Source organism: Ahaetulla prasina, chromosome 7 (assembly GCF_028640845.1).
Source record: "Ahaetulla prasina isolate Xishuangbanna chromosome 7, ASM2864084v1, whole genome shotgun sequence".
NCBI lineage: Eukaryota > Metazoa > Chordata > Lepidosauria > Squamata > Colubridae > Ahaetulla > Ahaetulla prasina.
Window position 1 is genome coordinate 11,884,718 of NC_080545.1, and position 19,179 is coordinate 11,903,896.

At 51.4% G+C, this 19,179-nt stretch overlaps 1 protein-coding gene across 1 annotated transcript in view; it reads right to left on the reverse strand.

The window, feature by feature from the left end:
• The window catches only part of LOC131202038 (fatty acyl-CoA reductase 2-like), a 48,559-nt gene that overhangs the window by 2,038 nt on the left and 27,342 nt on the right, over nucleotides 1–19,179 (reverse strand). Inside the window, exons 7-11 of the mRNA XM_058190557.1 lie at nucleotides 18,827–18,945; nucleotides 10,506–10,573; nucleotides 7,210–7,381; nucleotides 2,925–3,054; nucleotides 438–565 (exon numbers count right to left, since the gene is read on the reverse strand). Coding sequence (XP_058046540.1) covers nucleotides 438–565; nucleotides 2,925–3,054; nucleotides 7,210–7,381; nucleotides 10,506–10,573; nucleotides 18,827–18,945 — 617 coding nt within the window. The remainder of the gene's footprint in view (nucleotides 1–437; nucleotides 566–2,924; nucleotides 3,055–7,209; nucleotides 7,382–10,505; nucleotides 10,574–18,826; nucleotides 18,946–19,179) is intronic.

Consider the following 19,179-nt stretch of genomic DNA (forward strand, 5'->3'; position numbering starts at 1 on the left):
GAGGAGCTGAGGTGGCGCAGCGGTTAGAGTGCAGCACAGCGGGCTACTTCAGCCGACAGTTCAGCAGTTCAAATCTCACCTGCTCAAGATTGACTCAGCCTTCTACCCTTCCGAGGTGGGTAAAATGAGGACCCAGATTGTTGGGGGACAATAGGCTGACTCTGTAAACTGCTTAGAGAAGGCTGACCAAAAAGCACTATGAAACGGCATATAAGTCTAACCGCTATTGCTAGTGCTTTTGCTATTTCCTGGATTCGTCCTAGTATGCCCTTTTTGGGGGGGAGAAAGACCTCAATAGATCACTCCAGGTTGTTTGGCATTCAGCCCAAAGCATTTCAAACCCCTACTTCATGATGACCAAAAATAATTTCATTCACTGAAAACTTCCTGCTCTCCGGTACTGAAAGTTAACACAAAGGATTGTATATGTGCCTTACTTTCTGATATGCTGTCTGGCTGCAGGAACTCCAGCCATGTCTTCCTTCAGCAGATACTTCTTAATTCCTAAGCAGTAATTGTCTAGGTATTCTGACCAAGTCACTTGACAAACGTCAAAGGAGAATAACTGGAATAAAATGGAGAGGAGAATATCAAAGAAAGGTGGAAGGACTATTTCATTCTTGATTTAGGCTGAATATTACATGAAATGACTTCTGAATAATAAATTCAACTTTGGAGAAGAAAATTCCTCATTAATCTCGCTGATCCCACCAACCAGAGCAGGACTCCAGGCCTTGGGCATCACTCGTTTTTCATATCTGAGACGAGCAAAGAAGAGTGAAAGGACTATTTCATTCTTGATTTATGCTGAATATTATGTGAATAATAAATTTAGCTTTGGAAGGAAATACCCAGGGGTGGGCTGCTGGGGGTTCTCAGGGGTTCGGGAGAACCTCTAGCTAAGATTCTGTGCAGTTTGGAGAACCCCCAAATCCCACTCCTGGCTGGCCCCGCCCACCCCTCCCAGGAGTCCCCACGCAGCCCGTTTTGGATGCAGGTAAGTGCAGGATGTGCGCGGAGGCTCAGGGACGGCAAAAAAGGGGCCTACTGGAAGTTTTGGAAGGCCAGTTTCAGTTTTTGGCCTCTAGAGGGCCTCCGGAGCCTGAGGAGGCCGTTTTTGCCCTCCTGGAAGCTTGAGGAAAGCCTCCGGAGCCTGAGGAGGGCAAAAATGCCCCCCCTGCCATGGTGCAGGAGGCTTATTTAGCCACGTCCCCCATGGCCATGCTCACCCAGCAACTGGGCAGAGACCCCCTTGCTAAAATCTTTGAAGCCCACCCCTGGAAATACCTCATTAGTTTAGATGATCCCATCAATCAGAGTGGTTTTCCAGGCCTTGGACATCCCTCCTTGTTCATATCTGAGACTTGTGATGCATTATTAGTCAACTGAAAAATGGTCAGATGGATGCCAAGATGTTCCAGTTGATTATTTCCTTTTCTTTTCTAAACTGTATTCTCAGTGAAGGAGGGGCCATAGATAGTTGTCCATTTTCTCAAGCTGATCTGTCTATATTTTTTAAACATTTACATGGCTACCTAGTTCAGGGGTCTCCAACCTTAGTAACTTTAAGGCTTGTGGACTTCAACTCCCAGAACTCTGGGAGTTGAAGTCCACAAACCTTAAAGTTACTAAGGTTGGAGACCCCTGACCTAGTTCACTCAGGTGATTCTAGGCAGGTTACAAAAGTAAAATCCCAAGAACAAAACCCAATAAATCGCCACTTTTCTGGTGACAACAATATTTTTTTTAAAAAAAAATACATGATGGGCTCCAAATTACCCTGAGGTCCACAGGCCCATTGGCAAAACTTTCTCTTCTGGGCCTTTCAAAGCATCAAGGTAATGGCCAATCCTGTCTTAAGGTGTCATCACCAATTCCCAATTTCTGGCGAGCGATAAAAGAGTTTCGCAGTCGGAAACAAATTCAGGAGCACCTTGAAAGTTTGGCTGTAAAGGGACTAAACCTGCACAGGATAACTTCACCTGAAAGTTGCTTTTATTAATCTCTTTGTACTTTGATGGCAGATTGGGAGTTCTGCCAATATAACCAGATAGTTTTGCAAAACATAACCAGATACCATATTTTTCAGACTATAAGATGCACTGGTGGAGTATAAGACGCACCTTAGTTTTTCGGGAGGAAAATAAGAAAAAAGCTGATTGGCAGGTGGATCGGCTTCCCAGAATACCCCTAATCAGTTGTTCCCAGAGGTGAATTTTAGCAACAGGTTCCTTGGATGTGAGCTCTGTGCCTTGCTTTTTTTTCCAGTCTCTGAAACCTCCCTTTAAGAAGCTTTTTTCAGCTTCTGAAACTTCCATTTCAGAGGCTTTTTTTTCAGCCTCTGAAACCTCCCTTAAGGAGTTTTTTTTTCAGCTTCTGAAATCTCCATTTCAGAAGCTTTTTTTCAGCCTCTGAAACCTCCATTTCAGAGGCTTTTTTCAGCCTCTGAAACTTCCCTTTAAGAGGTTTTTTTCAGCCTCTGAAACCTCCCTTTAAGAGAGTTATTTACAGCTTCTGAAACCTCCATTTCAGAGAGTTTTTTTTCAGCTTCTGAAACTTCCATTTCAGAGGCTTTTTTTTCAGCCTCTGAAACTGCCCTTAAGGAGTTTTTTTTCAGCTTCTGAAATGTCCATTTCAGAAGCTTTTTTTCAGCCTGTGAAACCTCCATTTCAGAGGCTTTTTTTTCAGCCTCTGAAACCTCCCTTTAAGAGAGTTATTTACAGCTTCTGAAACCTCCATTTCAGAGAGTTTTTTTCAGCTTCTGAAACCTCCATTTCAGAGGCTGGGTGGGGCTACATTCAGTGTATAAGACACAGCCAAATTTTCACCTTCTTTTAGGGGAGGGAGAAGGTGCGTCTTATACTTCAAAAAGTACGGTAGTTTTGCTTTTTCCTAAAGCTACATTAATTCAATAAAATGCTTACATTTTTGTCTTTTGGATCGAGCTCTTTCATCAACATGTCTGTATGTCCAGAGCTCCATTCCCAGGAATGTCTGGTAAAATAGTCAACAAGACTCATGGCTTTTTCCATGCGAATTAAACGCTTCAACACCCTGAAAGACAGAATAGAAACATCTCAAATAGGTAGGATTCTAGCGTTCCATCTCAAAATGACTGGGTGGAGAGTTATTGAAAAAGTTCTTGGTGCTGTAGTCCTCTAGGATCTAAGGCAGCGTATCTCCTCTACTAGGCTCTGCCCAAGGCTTGGATGCCTTCCCCAGAGACATACCTGTACACAGACCCCATTCTGATGGAACTGCTGGAAGGCAAGGAAGCTGTCAAGATCCCGACTGATGATCCCAACCAAAGCAAACACAAAGCTAACCCTAACCCTAACCAGTCAGCGTCTCAGAGCAAGATTTTATTGAGTGTATCATTTCTGCACCACTGAAGGCAAAACCAGCTCTACCTAATTCTTGCGCAAACCCACATAGTTGCAATGTAGAATTCCCCCTTCCCTCCCCACACATTAGTGCAAGTCACATTGTCCAATTGAGTGTGGTTATATTGTTACGGTGGCGCAGTGGTTAGAGTGCAGTACTGCAGGTTACTTCTGCTGACTGCTGGCTGCCTGCAATTTGGCAGCTCAAGTCTCGCCAGGCTCAAGGCTGACTCAGCCTTCCGTCCTTCTGAGGTGGGTAAAATGAGGACCCAGATTGTTGGAGGCAATAGGCTGACTCTGTAAAACCACTTATAGAGGGCTGTAAAGCATTGTAAAGTGGTATATAACCCTTAAGTGTCATTGCTATGAGAAGAGTCTCTGGGTTTGGCTAACCCCTGCAAAGGTGTCCTTGCTTCCCACAGTTCCTCTTCTGTTGTTCTTTTTGAAGCCTGGACCCTGCATTCCATTCTCACCCTCCCCTCCCCTCATGTCTGTAGGCAAGTTGAGAAGCAATAATAGTCACAGCAGCATAGCGCACTTCAAACTTGACAGAGCCCTTGTTTCTTGAAGGCCACCATCATTGGCTCTTAGGGATTAATTGAATTTTTATTTACAATGATTTCTGTTGCTTGTAATCAGTTGGGATATTACCATCCTGAAAGGTGTGAGGAGTCGGTGATATATGCATATACAGCCATGAACAAAGCTGCAGGTCAATCTGACAATTTTTCCTATTAAATCCCTGAAGCTCTCAAATTGCCAGAAAAAAATGGTCCTCCTTGGAAAATGATCACCTTGAGGGATCTAGAGCAAAACAATGCATCAGAGTGGTGACGGGCATTGGATGCTTCAGGAGCTGGAGACAGGCCATTATAAGGGAAGATGCCCGCCCATGTGGCATGTTGGTGGCATTTTCTGGACCCCTGAGCTCATTCTCAGTTCCTAGGCAGCATACACTCAGCGTCCCTGGAGTCTGGCTGCTCCTGCTGCTAAGTATCAAGGGTGCACGATGGCTCAGTGGTTAAAGATGCTGAGCTGGTCGGCTGGAAAGCCAACAGCTCAGGTTCGAGACCCGAGCGTCTCACAACAGGGTGAGCTCCCGTTCCTTGCCTCAGCTCCTGCCCACCTAGCAGTTTGAAAGCATGCAAATGCGAGTAGATAAATAGGTACCACTTGAGTGGGAAGGTAATAGCATCCCAGTGCGCCTTTGATGTGTAGCCATGCTGGCCACATGACCATGGGAAATGTCTCTGGACAATGTTGGCTCCTTTGGCTAAGAAACAGAGAGGAGCAGCACACCCTAGAGCCGGGCATGACTGGACAGGGAAACCTTTGCTAAATGCTAGGTCAGTCAATAATAAGGCTTCTGTGATACAAGATCTCATCGAGGAGGAGTGAGCCAACCTGACATGCATCACTGAGACCTGGCTGACTCTGGAATGTGGGGGTTCCCCTCTCAGAGTTGTGTCCATCTATCCATCAGACACTCTCTGGGACCTAAGGACAGAGGAGGTTGGATGACCGTGGTCATCAGAGTGTCTCAAGGTGTTGTCAATCACCTTGAATAGCACTAGCAAAAGCACTTAGACTTATATGCTGCTTCACAGTGCTTTACAGCCCCCTCTAAGCGGTTTACAAAGTCAGCACATTGCCCCCAACCATCTGGGTCCTCATTTTACCAACCCTTGGAAAGATGGAAGGCTGAGACAACCTTGAGCCTGGTGAGATGTGAACTACCAAATTGCAAGTAGACAGCAGACAGCAGAAGTAGCCTGCAGTACTGCACTCTAACCACTTCAAGGCATGGTCCCAGATACTTAAAGGACTAGCATTGGTCCGCCCCACTCATGCTGGTAAGGAGGCTTGCTTTGGCTCCATCAGCCAGGATATTTTGGCCGGTGGGGTCCAAGAGAAGGGCCTTCTCTGTCTTGCCTCCTCCTCCAACTCTCCCAAGTTTCCACAAGAGCATAAAGACCTGGCTCAGGTAGTTGACTTGGGCTCCAACAGGAGTGGGGGAGCCTTCACAATAGGGGAGGTTGACAGATGAATAACCGATCCCATCCCCCCTCTTCTCATCCTCTTCTCTCCCTACCCTTCTCCTAGTAAGGGCTGAGTATATAAATCTTTATAGTATTTTATTTATATTATCTACAGGTTTTGTACGGTGGCCTAGAGGTGGAGCTCTCACCTCACAATCAGGAGGCTGTGGGTTCCATTCTAGGTAGAGGCAGGTATTTCTCTGGGCAGAATGAGAATATATCTGCTGAATATAACACAACTCCGCATTGGCGACAGGAAGGGCATCCGGCCATTACACACTCTGCTAGTATTTATTTATTTATTTATTTATTTGTCACAACAGTATATGTAAGCATAAACATGAAATAACTATATGATATATAAGCATATATATAAGCATAAGTATATAAAAAAAACTATATGAATTTGATACAATCAAAGGGAACATTGGGACAGGGACGGTAGGCATGCTGGTGCTCTTATGCACGCCCCTTACAGACCTCTTAGGAATGGGGTGAGGTCAATAGTAGACAGTTTTTGGTTAAAGCTTTGGGGATTTTGGGAAGAGACCACAGAGTCAGGTAGTGCATTCCAGGCATTAACAACTCTGTTACTGAAGTCATATTTTCTACAATCAAGATTGGAGCGGTTAACATTAAGCTTAAATCTATTGTGTGCTCATGTATTGTTGCGATTGAAGCTAAAGTAGTCTTCAACAGGAAGGACATTGTAACAGATGATTCTATGAGTTAAACTCAGGTCATATCGAAGGCGGCAGAGTTCTAAACCCAGTATTTCTAGTCTGGTGGCATAAGATCTTTTGTTGTATTCAGAGGAGTGGAGAACTCTTCTTGTAAAAAATGCAAGATGCTTGGAACTCATTACCTGACTCCATAGTCTCTACTCAAAATCCCAAAATCTTCAACCAAAAACTGTCTACTATTGACCTCACCCCATTCCTAAGAGGACTATAAGGGGCGTGCATAAGAGCACAAATGTGCCTACCGTTCCTGTCCTATTGTTCCCTTTATTATATCAAATTAATATAGCTAATGCATATTCTTTACATATATATATATATATATATATATATATATATATATATATATATATATATATATATATATATATATATATTTGTTTTCTGAGGTTTTCACGGTGTTTGTATGTAGGTCTTTGGTTATTCAGGTTTTCTCCCACGTAAAATTGGAAGTGTCTTGGCGGCGTTTGACGAAGTCTCATTCGTCATCTTCAGGCTTCAGCTTCGTGCTTTGCTCCCAGAAGCACGAGCTGAAGCCTGAAGATGACGAATGAGACTTCGTCAAACGTTGCCAAGACATTTCCAATTTTACACGGAGAAACCCGAACAACTAAAGACCTACATATATATATATATATATATATATATATATATATATATATATATATATATATATATATATATATATTCTTCATGATATGTTTTTTTACTTATGACAATGTTTATGTATACTGTTATGACAAAATTAAATAAAAAAATTTGGGGGGGGGGGTTAGGGTTAGGGTTAGGGTTAGGGTTAGGGTTAGTTCCATTCAGTTGCCCAGACTCCACTCCGCAAAGGATTATGGGGTTGTTAAAAGATGATGGTTTTGTATAATTTTATCTTTTTAATATTGTAAACCACTCAGAGTTACCCTGTAGTAAGATGAGTGGACAATAAGTTTAAACAAACAAACAAACAAACAAACAAACAAACAAACAGAAAACTGCTATCTGGACTTTTTTTGGAACCATCCCCTATACCCCACAATGTAGATGCAATCTCACCATGGCTTCTTTCCGATCAGCTGCAGATACAGGTCATAGAGAAAAGCAGGTGTGGTGTGATAGACAAACGACCGGTACTTATGGACCAAATAGCTCGAGGTCATGGTGGCTTCTGGTAGTCTAAAGGGTTTCTCCAGTGGATTTTTAACATATATCCTTCTCGCACTTGCTTCTGCAGAGTGGTAGACATTGCACCCATTGAGATATTTGCATGAAAGAGCAACAAGGATTAGAAGTGTGAATTTAAGAAGGCAAAGCTACGTGAAGATCGGGAAACTGGGGTGGTTTTCAGCACATACAATTTGACAAGCTGAAGTAGAAATAGAGGACCTCCCTGTAGGGAAAGAAAAGGAGTCTTGCTACAGGCAATAATCCTGTTAATTAGTGTTGTTATGGTGATATTACAAATGGTCTTTTGCTTCCCATATTTGATTTGGTCAATGTCTAAGGGAACTCCCTTGCCTAAGATCTAGGTAAAGGTTTTGTTGTGGCCTGTCGGCCACCTGCCCTTCCAGCAGCTGAATCAGATGAGGAGGAGGTGTGGGAGTCAGGACCAGCATCAAGGCAATCTCAGAGCTCAGAGGGGGGAAAGGGAATGGACCTGGGGGAGAGAGAGGAGAGAGAGAGAGAGAGAAAGGGAGGAGGAGGGAGAGAGAAATGGAGAGAGAGAGAAGGAGAAAGGAGAGAGAGAGAGGAGAGAGAGAGAGAGAGAGAGAGGAGGAGGGAGAGAGAAATGGAGAGAGAGAGGAGAGGAGAGAGAGAGGAGGAGGGGAGGGAGGGGAGAGAGAGAGAGAGAGGGAGAGAAGGAGAGAGGGAGGGAGAGAGAGAGAATGAGAGAGGGAAGGAGAAAGAGGAGAGAGAGAGAGAAGGAGAGAGAGACAGGAGGAGAGAGAGAGGGAGGGAGGGAGAGAGGGAGGGGGAGGGAGAAAAGGAGAGAGAGAGGGAGAGAGAGAAGGAGAGAGGGAGGGAAGGAGAGAGAGAGAAGGAGAGAGAGAAGGAGATAGAGAAGAAGAGAAAGGGAGGGAGGGAGGGAGGGAGAGAGAAGGCGAGAGACGGGGAGGGAGGGAGAGAGAGAGAGAGAGAGAGAAAGAGAGAAAAAGAGGTGGAGCCTGGGCTGTCCGTCAGCCCTCAAATGGAGAGTCAACAGCCTCCAGGTCTGGAGGTGGCTGATGAGGAAGAGGAGGTACAGCTGGGTCCAGTGCCTGACACACAGATGTGCAGAAGGCAGAGGAGAGGAGAGCAGTAGAAATCTATGGGCCGATCCTTGGGATGGAAAAGTGACCGCTGCTAGCAAAGCCCCACCTTAGTTATGGGAATAAAAGGCAGGGGGTGGAGAGACTTCTGAGGGTGTGTGTGTTTGTGTTTGTGCACACGCGTGCTGCTGCAAGAAAGTAAGCGCACCTTCCACGACTTCCTTTGCAAGTGTGGGAAGAGCGACAGAGAGACTCCTGTTGTGTTGGGGTCATTTCAGGAGGAAGGAGTGAGTGTTACTTTCCGTAGGATTTAAAGACTTGGTTAGCCTGCTCTGAGAGAATGGCTGCTGGTGCTCCTAATAAAGGGGACATTTTGTTAAATACAAAGGGCTTGTTGTGTTTGGGAGCCAGGACAGAACAGATTTCCTCTCTCCAGTTGTTTCCAGCCCCCATGGTAACCTGGAGGTGGCGCTCATGTCCATTTCTTAGCTGAGGGAGCCAGCCTTGTCCTAAGATGCTTCCATGATCATGTGGCCAACATGACTAATGCTGAGGTTCATGAAAGGCTGTTACCTTCCCACCTAAGTGGTACTTATTTATCTACTCGCATATGCATGCTTTTGAACTGCTAGTTGGGTGTTGTGACCCAGACCCAAGTAGGTAGTAATAAACTTAGTCTGTGGAAAAACAAACTTTATTTGAACAGCTGGGAATTACTTCGTTCCCAGCTTCGTTCAACTCAAAGTAAAACAAATGCCTCCAACACAAATTCCTCAGTTATCTAACAAACCTTAGTCCAATTAGTCAAACTGCCGAAGGCCCTTCCTGGCAAATGTCCAGAAGCAAAGACAGAGACGAACACGAAGCAGAAGATGGAGAGAGCTGCATCTTCTACAACATTGTTTTCCGGCAAAGCTGAAACACCGGTGCTGGTCAGTTTTAAGCCTTATGGGAGGGGCCAATCATCTCTTGGCCCTACTCCCGAGTTGTCCTTTTTGCTTGAGCTGCTCTTGTCTTCTGGCAGCTCTTCTCATGCGTGCATTAGGAACAGGCTCCTCCTGTTCCTCTGCCTCACTACTATCAGCCTCTGGAGGCTCTGGAGTCCGCACCTCACTTCCCGATGGCCCTGGCCTCACCTCAGCCTCATCGCTGTCCAACTCCATTGCTAGCTTCATAGGCTGCTGATGGACCACAACAGTGGGCAGCTTAGGTGAGTAACGGGAGCTTGCCCTGCTGTGCAATGCTCGGGTCTCAAACTTTTCTGCTCCTGAGACATTGCGGGCCCCGCAATTTGTTTAATGTATTAAACAAATCTCGCGAGTCTGAAATGGACATCTCTTCCTATCAAATAATTTGCAAAGAAAAAAAAAAACCTCTCTAAATTCTCTATAGTCTGGAGACCATTTGTCCACCATCCAGGGAAGCAGAGTACAAGAGGAGAGAGAGGCACAAGCATTTCAGAGTGAAGGCAACCTGCAGATGAATTTTAGTGAGCTGCTATGTAGTGAGGAGAAGCTGTGAAGTAACAACATCAGGGCTGGGCTGCTGGGGGTTCGCAGGGGTTCGGGAGAACCTCTAGCCAAGATTCTGTGCAGTTCAGAGAACCCCCAAATCCCACTCCTGGTTGGCCCCACCCACCCCTTCCCACAAGGCCTGTTTTGGATGCAGGTAAGTACGGGGCATCGGCGGAGGCTCGGGGAGGGCGAAAAATGGGTCTCCCGGAAGTTCAGGAAGATTGGAAATGGGCCCATTCCAGAGGGCCTCCGGAGCCTGGGGAGGCTGTTTTCGCCCTCCTGGACACTCGAGGAAAGCCTCCAGAGCCTGGGGAGGGCAAAAACACCCCCCTGTGCTATGGTGCAGGAGGCCAACTAGGCCATGCCCATAATGGCCATGCCCACCCAGCAACCAGGTAGAGAACCCCTTGCTAAAATTTTTGAAGCCCACCCCTGAACAGCATGATTCCTGTTCCAACTCCCAGCCCTTGGTGTTTGTAAAGGTTGCACAGCAGACAGTATGTCTCTGCCTTTGCTGGGTGAAACCACTTCTAAAAGTCACTCCAAAAGATCTGGTGGAATTTCACGAGCGCCTTGCAAGAAAACTCACCTATACATCTCCAATACAATGGGTTGATGCCACTTGAGGTATAGTTGTAAATCAGTAGCGATTTCGGTCTGAAAAGAATGCAAATAAGAGACAACTCAGAATTCAGCAAATACACCAAATGCTGTTGTGTCTTGCCCGCCCTCAGAGCAGCCGGGGCCTTCTTACCTGCTCCCGCACACTGAGGAATGTATGCCTCCCGGTCCCAGTCCTGGCTCCATGCCCACACAAACTGCAGAAGGAGAATCTCCCTGCCCCAGCCCTGACTCCATGCCCAGGCAAACGGAGCAGCTAGACCCCTCCCCCTCCTCCACAGCAGGTGAGCCTGAGGAGGGTTTACTCCCAAGAACAGCTGATTGGTGTGACCCTCGCATCAGAAGATTGGAGAGGCGGAGGCTACAGAGGGAAGGGAGGGGCAGGCCTTAATGAGTGCTGAGTCATGGTGCCACACCCCATGGCCTATATAAAGGAGCTACTTTCTGGCAGTCTCTGAGTCAGGCAAAAAGTCAAACTTATCTTGCTGAAGTCACTTACTGGTCTCCTGCCTGCTCTGAGGACTTTGCTAGGACTTTGGGCAGAGCTGCAGAGGCACGCCTGATTCGGATTTCCCGGACCCAGCCGTCAGCGGAGGAGTGGGACACGACATCTTGCCTGACTCCTCACACATCTACAAGATGGATCTGCAACAGCTGGCGCTGATTGTGCAGCAGCTACAAACAGACAACCAGCAACTGCAACAGCAAGTCGCCCAGCTGACTGCTCAACTGGCTGCTGGGAATGCCCCAGCAGTCCAACCTCCTCCTCCTCCTCCTCCTCAGCGCCACAGCCCGGTACCGGTGCCGGAGAAGTTCTCAGGACGGATGGAGATGTTCCCGGCCTTCATGGCCCAGTGCCAGACCTACATGGCAATGCGGGCCGGGGACTTTCAGATGACCGGGCCAGGGTGGCCGTGATGAACCTGTTGTCTGGCCAGGCTGCGCAGTGGGCCACGCCCTTGGTGCTCAGGGACAGCCCCTTGCTGGCGGACTACCAGGGGTTCTGGGGGCAACTACGCCTGATGTATGAAGACCCTGTGCGGGCCCAGACGGCTGCCTGGCGCCTCGGAGAGATCCAACAAGGGCCCCGCCCGGGAGTACATCGCGAATTCCGGTTGCTGTGCCATGATTCGGACTGGAACGACACGGCACTAGCGGACGCGTTCAAGAGGGGCCTTCGGAAGAGCTCCAGGACGAGCTGGCTCGGGTGGGCGCCCGCGGACCCTCGTTGACCTGGTGCCCCTCTGCCTGCGCCTCGACACCCGTCTCCAGCAACGCCCGTCCTGTCGCCGCCCGCAACCGTCAAAGACCGTCGCCTCCTCGACCCGTGCCGACCCGTCCCGGGCCACCCCGCGCTTCGTGGCCGCCGCCGAGGAGCCCATGGAGTTAGGAGCGGCCAGGCCTTGCCTCACGGGCCAGGAGGCGGGCGGGCGCCAAGGGGGGCTGTGCTTGTACTGTGGGAGCCCGGCCATTTCGCCGCCGCATGCCCCAGGAAGCGCGGCGGAACACGTACGCCCGTCCCCGAATCCCGGCCTGGCCAGTCGGGAAACGGGGCAGGCCCGGCAGAAACCCTAGGCGGGCACGGACCAAGCCCCGCCAGACATGGCGGCGTGGACCCGGGCCCCTCGGCACCTGATTTTGGACACCGGGTGTGGGTGGGTGACCGGCGGAAGGATCGGCACACGCTGGTAGATTCGGGGCCACCACGAACTTTATGGACCGGGCCTTCGTGGACCATTTTGGTGTCCCTTGGTTCCGGTAGACCCTCCGATGGCGTCGAGACCATCGGCGGGAGGGAGCTGGTGGCGGACCCATTAACCGCCACGCAGCCCTTGCGCCTCGCCGCCGGGGACCACGAGGCGATTCGCTTCTACGTGACGGCGGAAGGATCCCGCACACGCTGGTAGATTCGGGGCCACCACGAACTTTATGGACCGGGCCTTCGTGGACCATTTTGGTGTCCCTTGGTTCCGGTAGACCCTCCGATGGCGTCGAGACCATCGACGGAGGGAGCTGGTGGCGGACCCATTAACCGCCACGCAGCCCTTGCGCCCGCCATCGGGGACCACGAGGAGGCGATTCGCTTCTACGTGACGGCGGACCTCCACTTCCCAGTGATCCTCGGACTGGCCTGGCTGCGGACGCACGACCCTCAGGTGGCCTGGTCGCGAACGCCATCTCGCTTCCCAGCCTGCAGTGTGTCGACCACATCCGCCACACCTCGCCCGGCCAGGGCGTCTTCACCCGGCCGTCGCCGTGCCCCGAGCTGCAGGACTTCGCTGGCGTCTTCAGCGAAAGGAGGCGGACCGCTTACCCCGCACCGGCCCTCGACTGCCCGTGGACCTGCAACCCGGCGCCCGCTGCCCACGGGCGCCTGTATTCCATGTCCGAGCCGAGTTGGCCGCCTCAGGGACTTTCTGGACAAAAATCTGGCCCGAGGGTTCATCCGCCTTCAAGTCCCTCTGTCGGCCCCGGTCCTCTTCGTAAAAAGAAGACGGGATTTGCGCCTGTGTTGCGACTACCGCCGGCTGAACGCCATCACGGTGCGGAATCGCTACCCCTGCCGCTCATCCGGGCTGATGGACCGGCTGCGGGAGGCCTCCATCTTTACCAAGCTCGACCTCCGGGGGGCCTACAACCTGGTGCGGATGCGTGAAGGGGACGAGTGGAAGACGGCGTTCGGCACCCGGTATGGACACTACGAGTACACGGTCATGCCGTTCGGGCTGACCAACGCCCCCGCCGTCTTCCAACATTTTATGAACGATGTGTTCCGGGACATGTTGGATCGGTTCGTGGTGATCTACCTGGACGACATCCTGGTCTACTCCCGGTCCAGGGAAAGTCACCTCCAGCACCTCCGCCTGGTCCTGCAGCGCCTGCGGGAGCACCAGCTCTACGCCAAGCTGGAGAAGTGTTTTTTCCTCCGGTCGTCCATTGAGTTCCTCGGGCACATCCTCTCACCCGAGGGGATCGCCATGGACCCGCGCAAGGTGGAGGCCCTGAGCAGCTGGGAAGCCCCGCGTCGGGTGAAGGATGTCCAGCGGCTGCTGGGCTTCGCCAATTACTATCGGACCTTCATCCCGGGCTTCGCCACGCTGACGGCTCCGCTCACCCAGCTCCTTCAGAAGAAGGTCCCGTTCCGGTGGGGTCCCCCGCAGGAGGAAGCCTTCACGGCTCTCAGGAAGGCTTTCGTCACGGAGCCCATCCTGCGACATCCCGACCCGCACCGACCCTTCGTGGTGGAGACGGACGCCTCCAACGTCGCCCTCGGAGCGGTGCTGCTACAGGCCCCGGCGGATGGCGGCACTCTTTTTCCCTGCGCGTACTACTCGCGGAAGCTCAACCCTTCCGAGCGCAACTATACCATCTGGGAAAAGGAGTTGCTGGCTATCAAGGCCGCGTTCGAGGCGTGGCGGCACCACCTGGAGGGAGCCCGGCATCAGGTGGAGGTCGAGCGGACCATCGGAACCTCGAACATCTCACCACGGCTCGGAAGTTGAACCAGCGGCAGATCCGGTGGTCGCTGTTCTTTGCCCGGTTCAACTTCCGCGTCACCTATATCCCCAGTGGCCACAACCGGAGGGCGGACGCCCTGTCCCGTAAGCCGGAGTACCTGAGCGCCCAAGACCCTCTTCCTCCACGGACTGTACTGCCGGCGGAAGCCTTGGCCGCCGCCCGGGAACCGGTGGACTTACGGGCCCGGGTGCGAGAGGCGCAGCGCCAAGACGCCTGGTCTCAGCAGCGGCGAGCGGAGGCGGGCCCCACGTCTCCGTGGACATTGGAAGACGACGTACTCAAGTTCCGGGGGCGGGTGTATGTGCCGCAGGGCGCTCGGTCCTCGTCCTGACCCAGTGCCACGACAACCCTGCCGCGGGCCATTTCGGGTTTTTCAAGACTCTCAACCTGGTAACGCGGACCTTCTGGTGGCCCCGGGTGCGGCATGATGTCCATGCCTATGTGACGTCCTGCGTGCCGTGCCGGCAAGCCAAGGCCGCCACGGGGGCCCCTCCTGGTCTCCTCCAGCCCTTGCCGACTCCTGACAGACCCTGGGGGGCGATTTCCATGGACTTCCTGACGGACCTGCCGCCGTCCTCGGGGTTCACCACGGTGCTGGTGGTGGTGGACATGCACACCAAGATGGCACACTTCATCCGGTGCCGCGGGCTGCCCACCGCCACCAAGAGGGCCCGTCTCTTCTTGCAGCATGGCTTCCGCCTCCACGGCCTGCGGACAGGGTGGTGTCGGACCGTGGGGTGCAGTTCACGGCCCGCTTTTGGAAGAGCCTGATGGCGCATTGGAGGTGCAGGTGTGCCTGTCGTCGGCGCACCATCCGGAGACCGACGGCGGACGGAAAAGGTCATCGGCGTCCTGGAACAGTACCTCCGGTGCCGTGAACCAACAGCAGGACAACTGGGCGATTACCTGTCCCTAGCGGAGTTGCATTCAACAACTCCCAACACACCTCCACCCAGACCACCCGTTCCTGGCCAATTTGGGGTACCATCCGGCTCTTCCTCTGGCGCCCCGGACTCCCGGTTCCCGAGACACAGTCCTTTCTCTCCGAGTTGCAGCGGTCCAGCAGATGGTGCGTCGGCAGCTGAATCGGGCGAAGGAGGACTACAAGCGGTCGCCGATCGTTCCCGACGGGCAACACCCCACTGGTGGTCGGAGACCGCGTGTGGCTCTCCACAGCATCTTCCGTCCGACCGCCGGCGAAGAAACTGGACCACCGGTTCATCGGTCCGTTCCCGTCGAGGCGGTCATCAATCCGTGGCCTACCGATTGACCCTGCCGCTCCATGCGGATCCATCCCGTCTTCCATCGGTCCTGCTGGTCCCTGAGGCCCGCCGTCTCCCCTCCGGCGCCCGGCGCCACCCGTCGCTGTCGGCGAGGACGGGCGGAGGAGTACAGGTGCACAGCATACGCGACTCCGCTGGCTGAAGGCGCTTCCAATACCTGGTGGCGTGGCAAGTGCGGGACCGAGTTCACCTGGGTCAATGCCTCCGACGCCCACGCCCGGACCTGGTGCGGGCCTTCCACGAGCAGAACCCGGCCCGACCGCATCCCGATCGTCAGCCCGGGGAAGGGCCCTGCGGTGAGGATAGTGTTGTGTCTTGCCCGCCTCAGAGCAGCCGGGCCTTCTTACCTGCTCCCGCACACTGAGGAATGTATGCCTCCCGTCCCAGTCCTGGCTCCATGCCCACACAAACTGCAGAAGGAGAATCTCCTGCCCCAGCCCTGACTCCATGCCCAGGCAAACGGAGCAGCTAGACCCTCCCCTCCTCCACAGCAGGTGAGCCTGAGGAGGGTTTACTCAAGAACAGCTGATTGGTGTGACCTCGTGATCAGAAGATTGGAGAGGCGGAGGCTACAGAGGAAGGGAGGGGCAGGCCTTAATGAGTGCTGAGTCATGGTGCCACACCCCATGGCCTATATAAAGGAGCTACTTTCTGGCAGTCTCTGAGTCAGGCAAAAAGTCAAACTTATCTTGCTGAAGTCACTTACTGGTCTCCTGCCTGCTCTGAGGACTTTGCTAGGACTTTGGACAGAGCTGCAGAGGCACGCCTGATTCGGATTTCCCGGACCCAGCCGTCAGCGGAGGAGTGGGACACGACAAATGCATTGATACTGTTGTGACCCAGGTTCCTGGACTCGGACTCCTGGACTCGGATGATTCAGAAAGTGAGGGAGAAGACCTGGCAAGGCCTGCTTCTCCTGGGCCCTCTCCCTCCCTGGCACCCACTCAAAGGGAGGAGGAGGGGCCGGCAAGGCCTGATTCTCCCGGGCCTTCTTCTGATTTGGCAATGCCCCAAGAACAGTTTTGGAGTGATGCAAGACTGCGCAGACGTGACCGGCGCGTGCAGCAAAGGAAACGTTGGGACAAAGCCAAAGAATGATGAGTCATGCAGTGACATCTACAGAGGCTATAAAAGGAGGCGGAACTTCCTGGCTTTTTGTCTTGGACAAAGCAGTGAATTTGCGCGGGCAAACAGTATCAATGGAGGGAAGAATATATTCGTGAGTAATTCTGGCCTTATCTATAATTTCCTAGTTATCTCCAGAGACTTGGCAGGCCCATGGGTAGACGTGGCCAGAACATTTATCTATGTAAATAAATTAGAAAAGAAGGCCTTTGACTGACTCTTTGTTGGGAGTATTGGGGGAGGGAAACAGAACAGATACGTTACCGGGGTATATAAGTGGGATTTTATACATATAAAATTATAGCAAAACCAGAGACGTTTGCAAAGCAGGCTAAGAAAAGTCAAGATGACGGCTGTTGATTGAAGCCCAACATACTGTCTGTGGCAGCCCCAACATACATAAAAAGGATGGTTTTTAATACTGAGGATTCACTGAGGATTAATGGGGCAGCTGTCTTGTGCACTGCAGTTAAAGCGTCTCTAACTTTATTATTATTATTATTATTATTATTATTATTATTATTATTATTATTATTATTATTATTATTATTATTATTATTATTCACCGATACACCATGCAGTCCTAAACACTTGGGACGTATTCACTAGTGATCTGTGATACGAAATCCAGCATAGTTATCTCGTTTGCTGTATATACTGTCATAACAACAACAACAACAGCAGCAGCAGATTAGCATTGGAAGGGACCCTGTAGGTGATCTAGTCCAACCCTCCACCAAAGCAGGAGACTCTACACCGGGTGTCAGCAACCTGTGGCTCCGAGCCGCATGTGGCTCTTATGTCCCTCTGCTGTGGCTCCCTGCTGGCTGGCTGGCCCCACCACTCACCCTCCCCTCCCAGTCACTCCTCGCCTGGCCTGAGAAGGTAAGGGTGACAGCATGGATGGAAACTCATTCCATATTCCAGAGCGGAAGGGAAGTGCCCCTGTACTTGCCTCTCATCTCACGGGCACTTCTTCTGGCGCTTCTTGGTGCTGCGTGCATCTCAGTCACTCAGGGAGATGCATGACTTTCTCTGCACCCCGAGATACTGGCCCAGCCCAGCTGCAGCCAATGTCTTGCATCGTAATGGGCTCCAGGAGGAGGAGGGGATGCCCCATTATGAAATGCGCTAAACTTAAGTGTGCTGCACTAGGCGCTGTGAGAGCAGTGAGCAGGCTGTGGAGCCGGCGAGAGCAAGTTGCACGCCTAGAGCCACAAAACCCAGGTAGGTGTGGCTGAGGGGGGGGAGTCATGTGACTGGGTGGGAGTGACATTGAGTTGGCCACACCCACCCAGTTTTGTGGCTCCCAGTGTTTTCTTTTCTGTGAGAAATGGGTCCAAATGGCTCTTTGAGTGTTTAAGGTTGCTGTCGTGTCCCACTCCTCCTCTGACGGCCCGGTCAGGGAAGTCTGTATCAAGTGTGGCCACAAAGCCTCTGCAGCTCTGCCAAAGTTCTGTCAGAGTTCTCAGGGCAGGCAGGAGTCCAAGATGAGACTTCAGCAATCCAAATTAGACTTTGCCTGACTCAAAAAATGCCAGAAAGCAGATCCTTTATATAGGCCATGGGGTGTGGCTCCATGACTCAGTACTTATCCAGGCCTGCCCCTCCCTTCCTTTTGCTGACGTCGCCTCTCCATTCTCCGGAAGCGGGGATCCGTCCACCCTCCAGCTGCCGGCAATTCCAGCTCGTGACTGGCTTCAGGCTCCTCATGTTCACATGCTGTGGGGGAGGGGTTTATTTGCTCGGTCTATCCGGGCATGGTGCCAGGACTGGGGGCTGGAGGCATGCCAGGCCATTCGTCTTGCTCGGTCTGTCCAGGCATGGTGCCAGGACTGGGGGCTGGAGGCATGCCAGGCCCTTCGTCTGCATTATCAGTCCCTGGCTGAGATAACAGGAGATGAGAAGAACCTGGCTGCGTAGAGGGGGGCGGGCGAGGCACAACAGTTGCAGACCCCTGGCCTACACCATTTCTGACAAAGAGCAGTCCAATCTCTTCTTGAAGGCCTCCAGTGAGGAAGCTCCCACAACTCCCAAAGGCAACTTCTGTTCCATTGGTTAATTGCTCTCTCTGTCAGAAAATCTCTCCTTATTTCCAGGTTGAATCTCTCCATCCATTGTTCCTTGTCTGGTTTTTGAGTGCCTTGGAAATTCGCTTGACCCCCCTTCTTTAATAAACCCTACCTGCCCCCAGCTTAGGAAAGCTCTAAAAAGGAAAATTAACTGTTGGCCTTCGAGAAGGCTTGAAAGACCTGAATGATGATATGGAGAATTGCAATTTTGGCAGCTCCTGACATTCTGGTATCTTGAAAAGCATTTTGTGCAATGGCATATCTTTTGATCAACCAAAAACAAGCCTCACCTGTGGACTGCAGTGTACCAGCCAGCGGTGATGGTTAAGTTGACAGCAAGATCTACTGGGATAATATTAGCTACTGCAGCTGGATTGCATTTTAGGCTCCGTATAACCCCTTTACCAGCCTAGAAATAAAGAAGTTAATTAACATAAGTAATATGACTTCCTTATTAAGCATAGAGCAGAGGTAGTCAACCTTTTTATACCTACCGCCAGTGACGGGATTCAAGTAATTTAACAACCGGTTCTCTGCCCTAATGATTTCTTCCAACAACCAGTTTGCCAAATTGTTCAGACAGTTAACAACCGGTTCTCCCGAAGTGGTGCGAACTGGCTGAATCCCACCACTGCCTACCGCC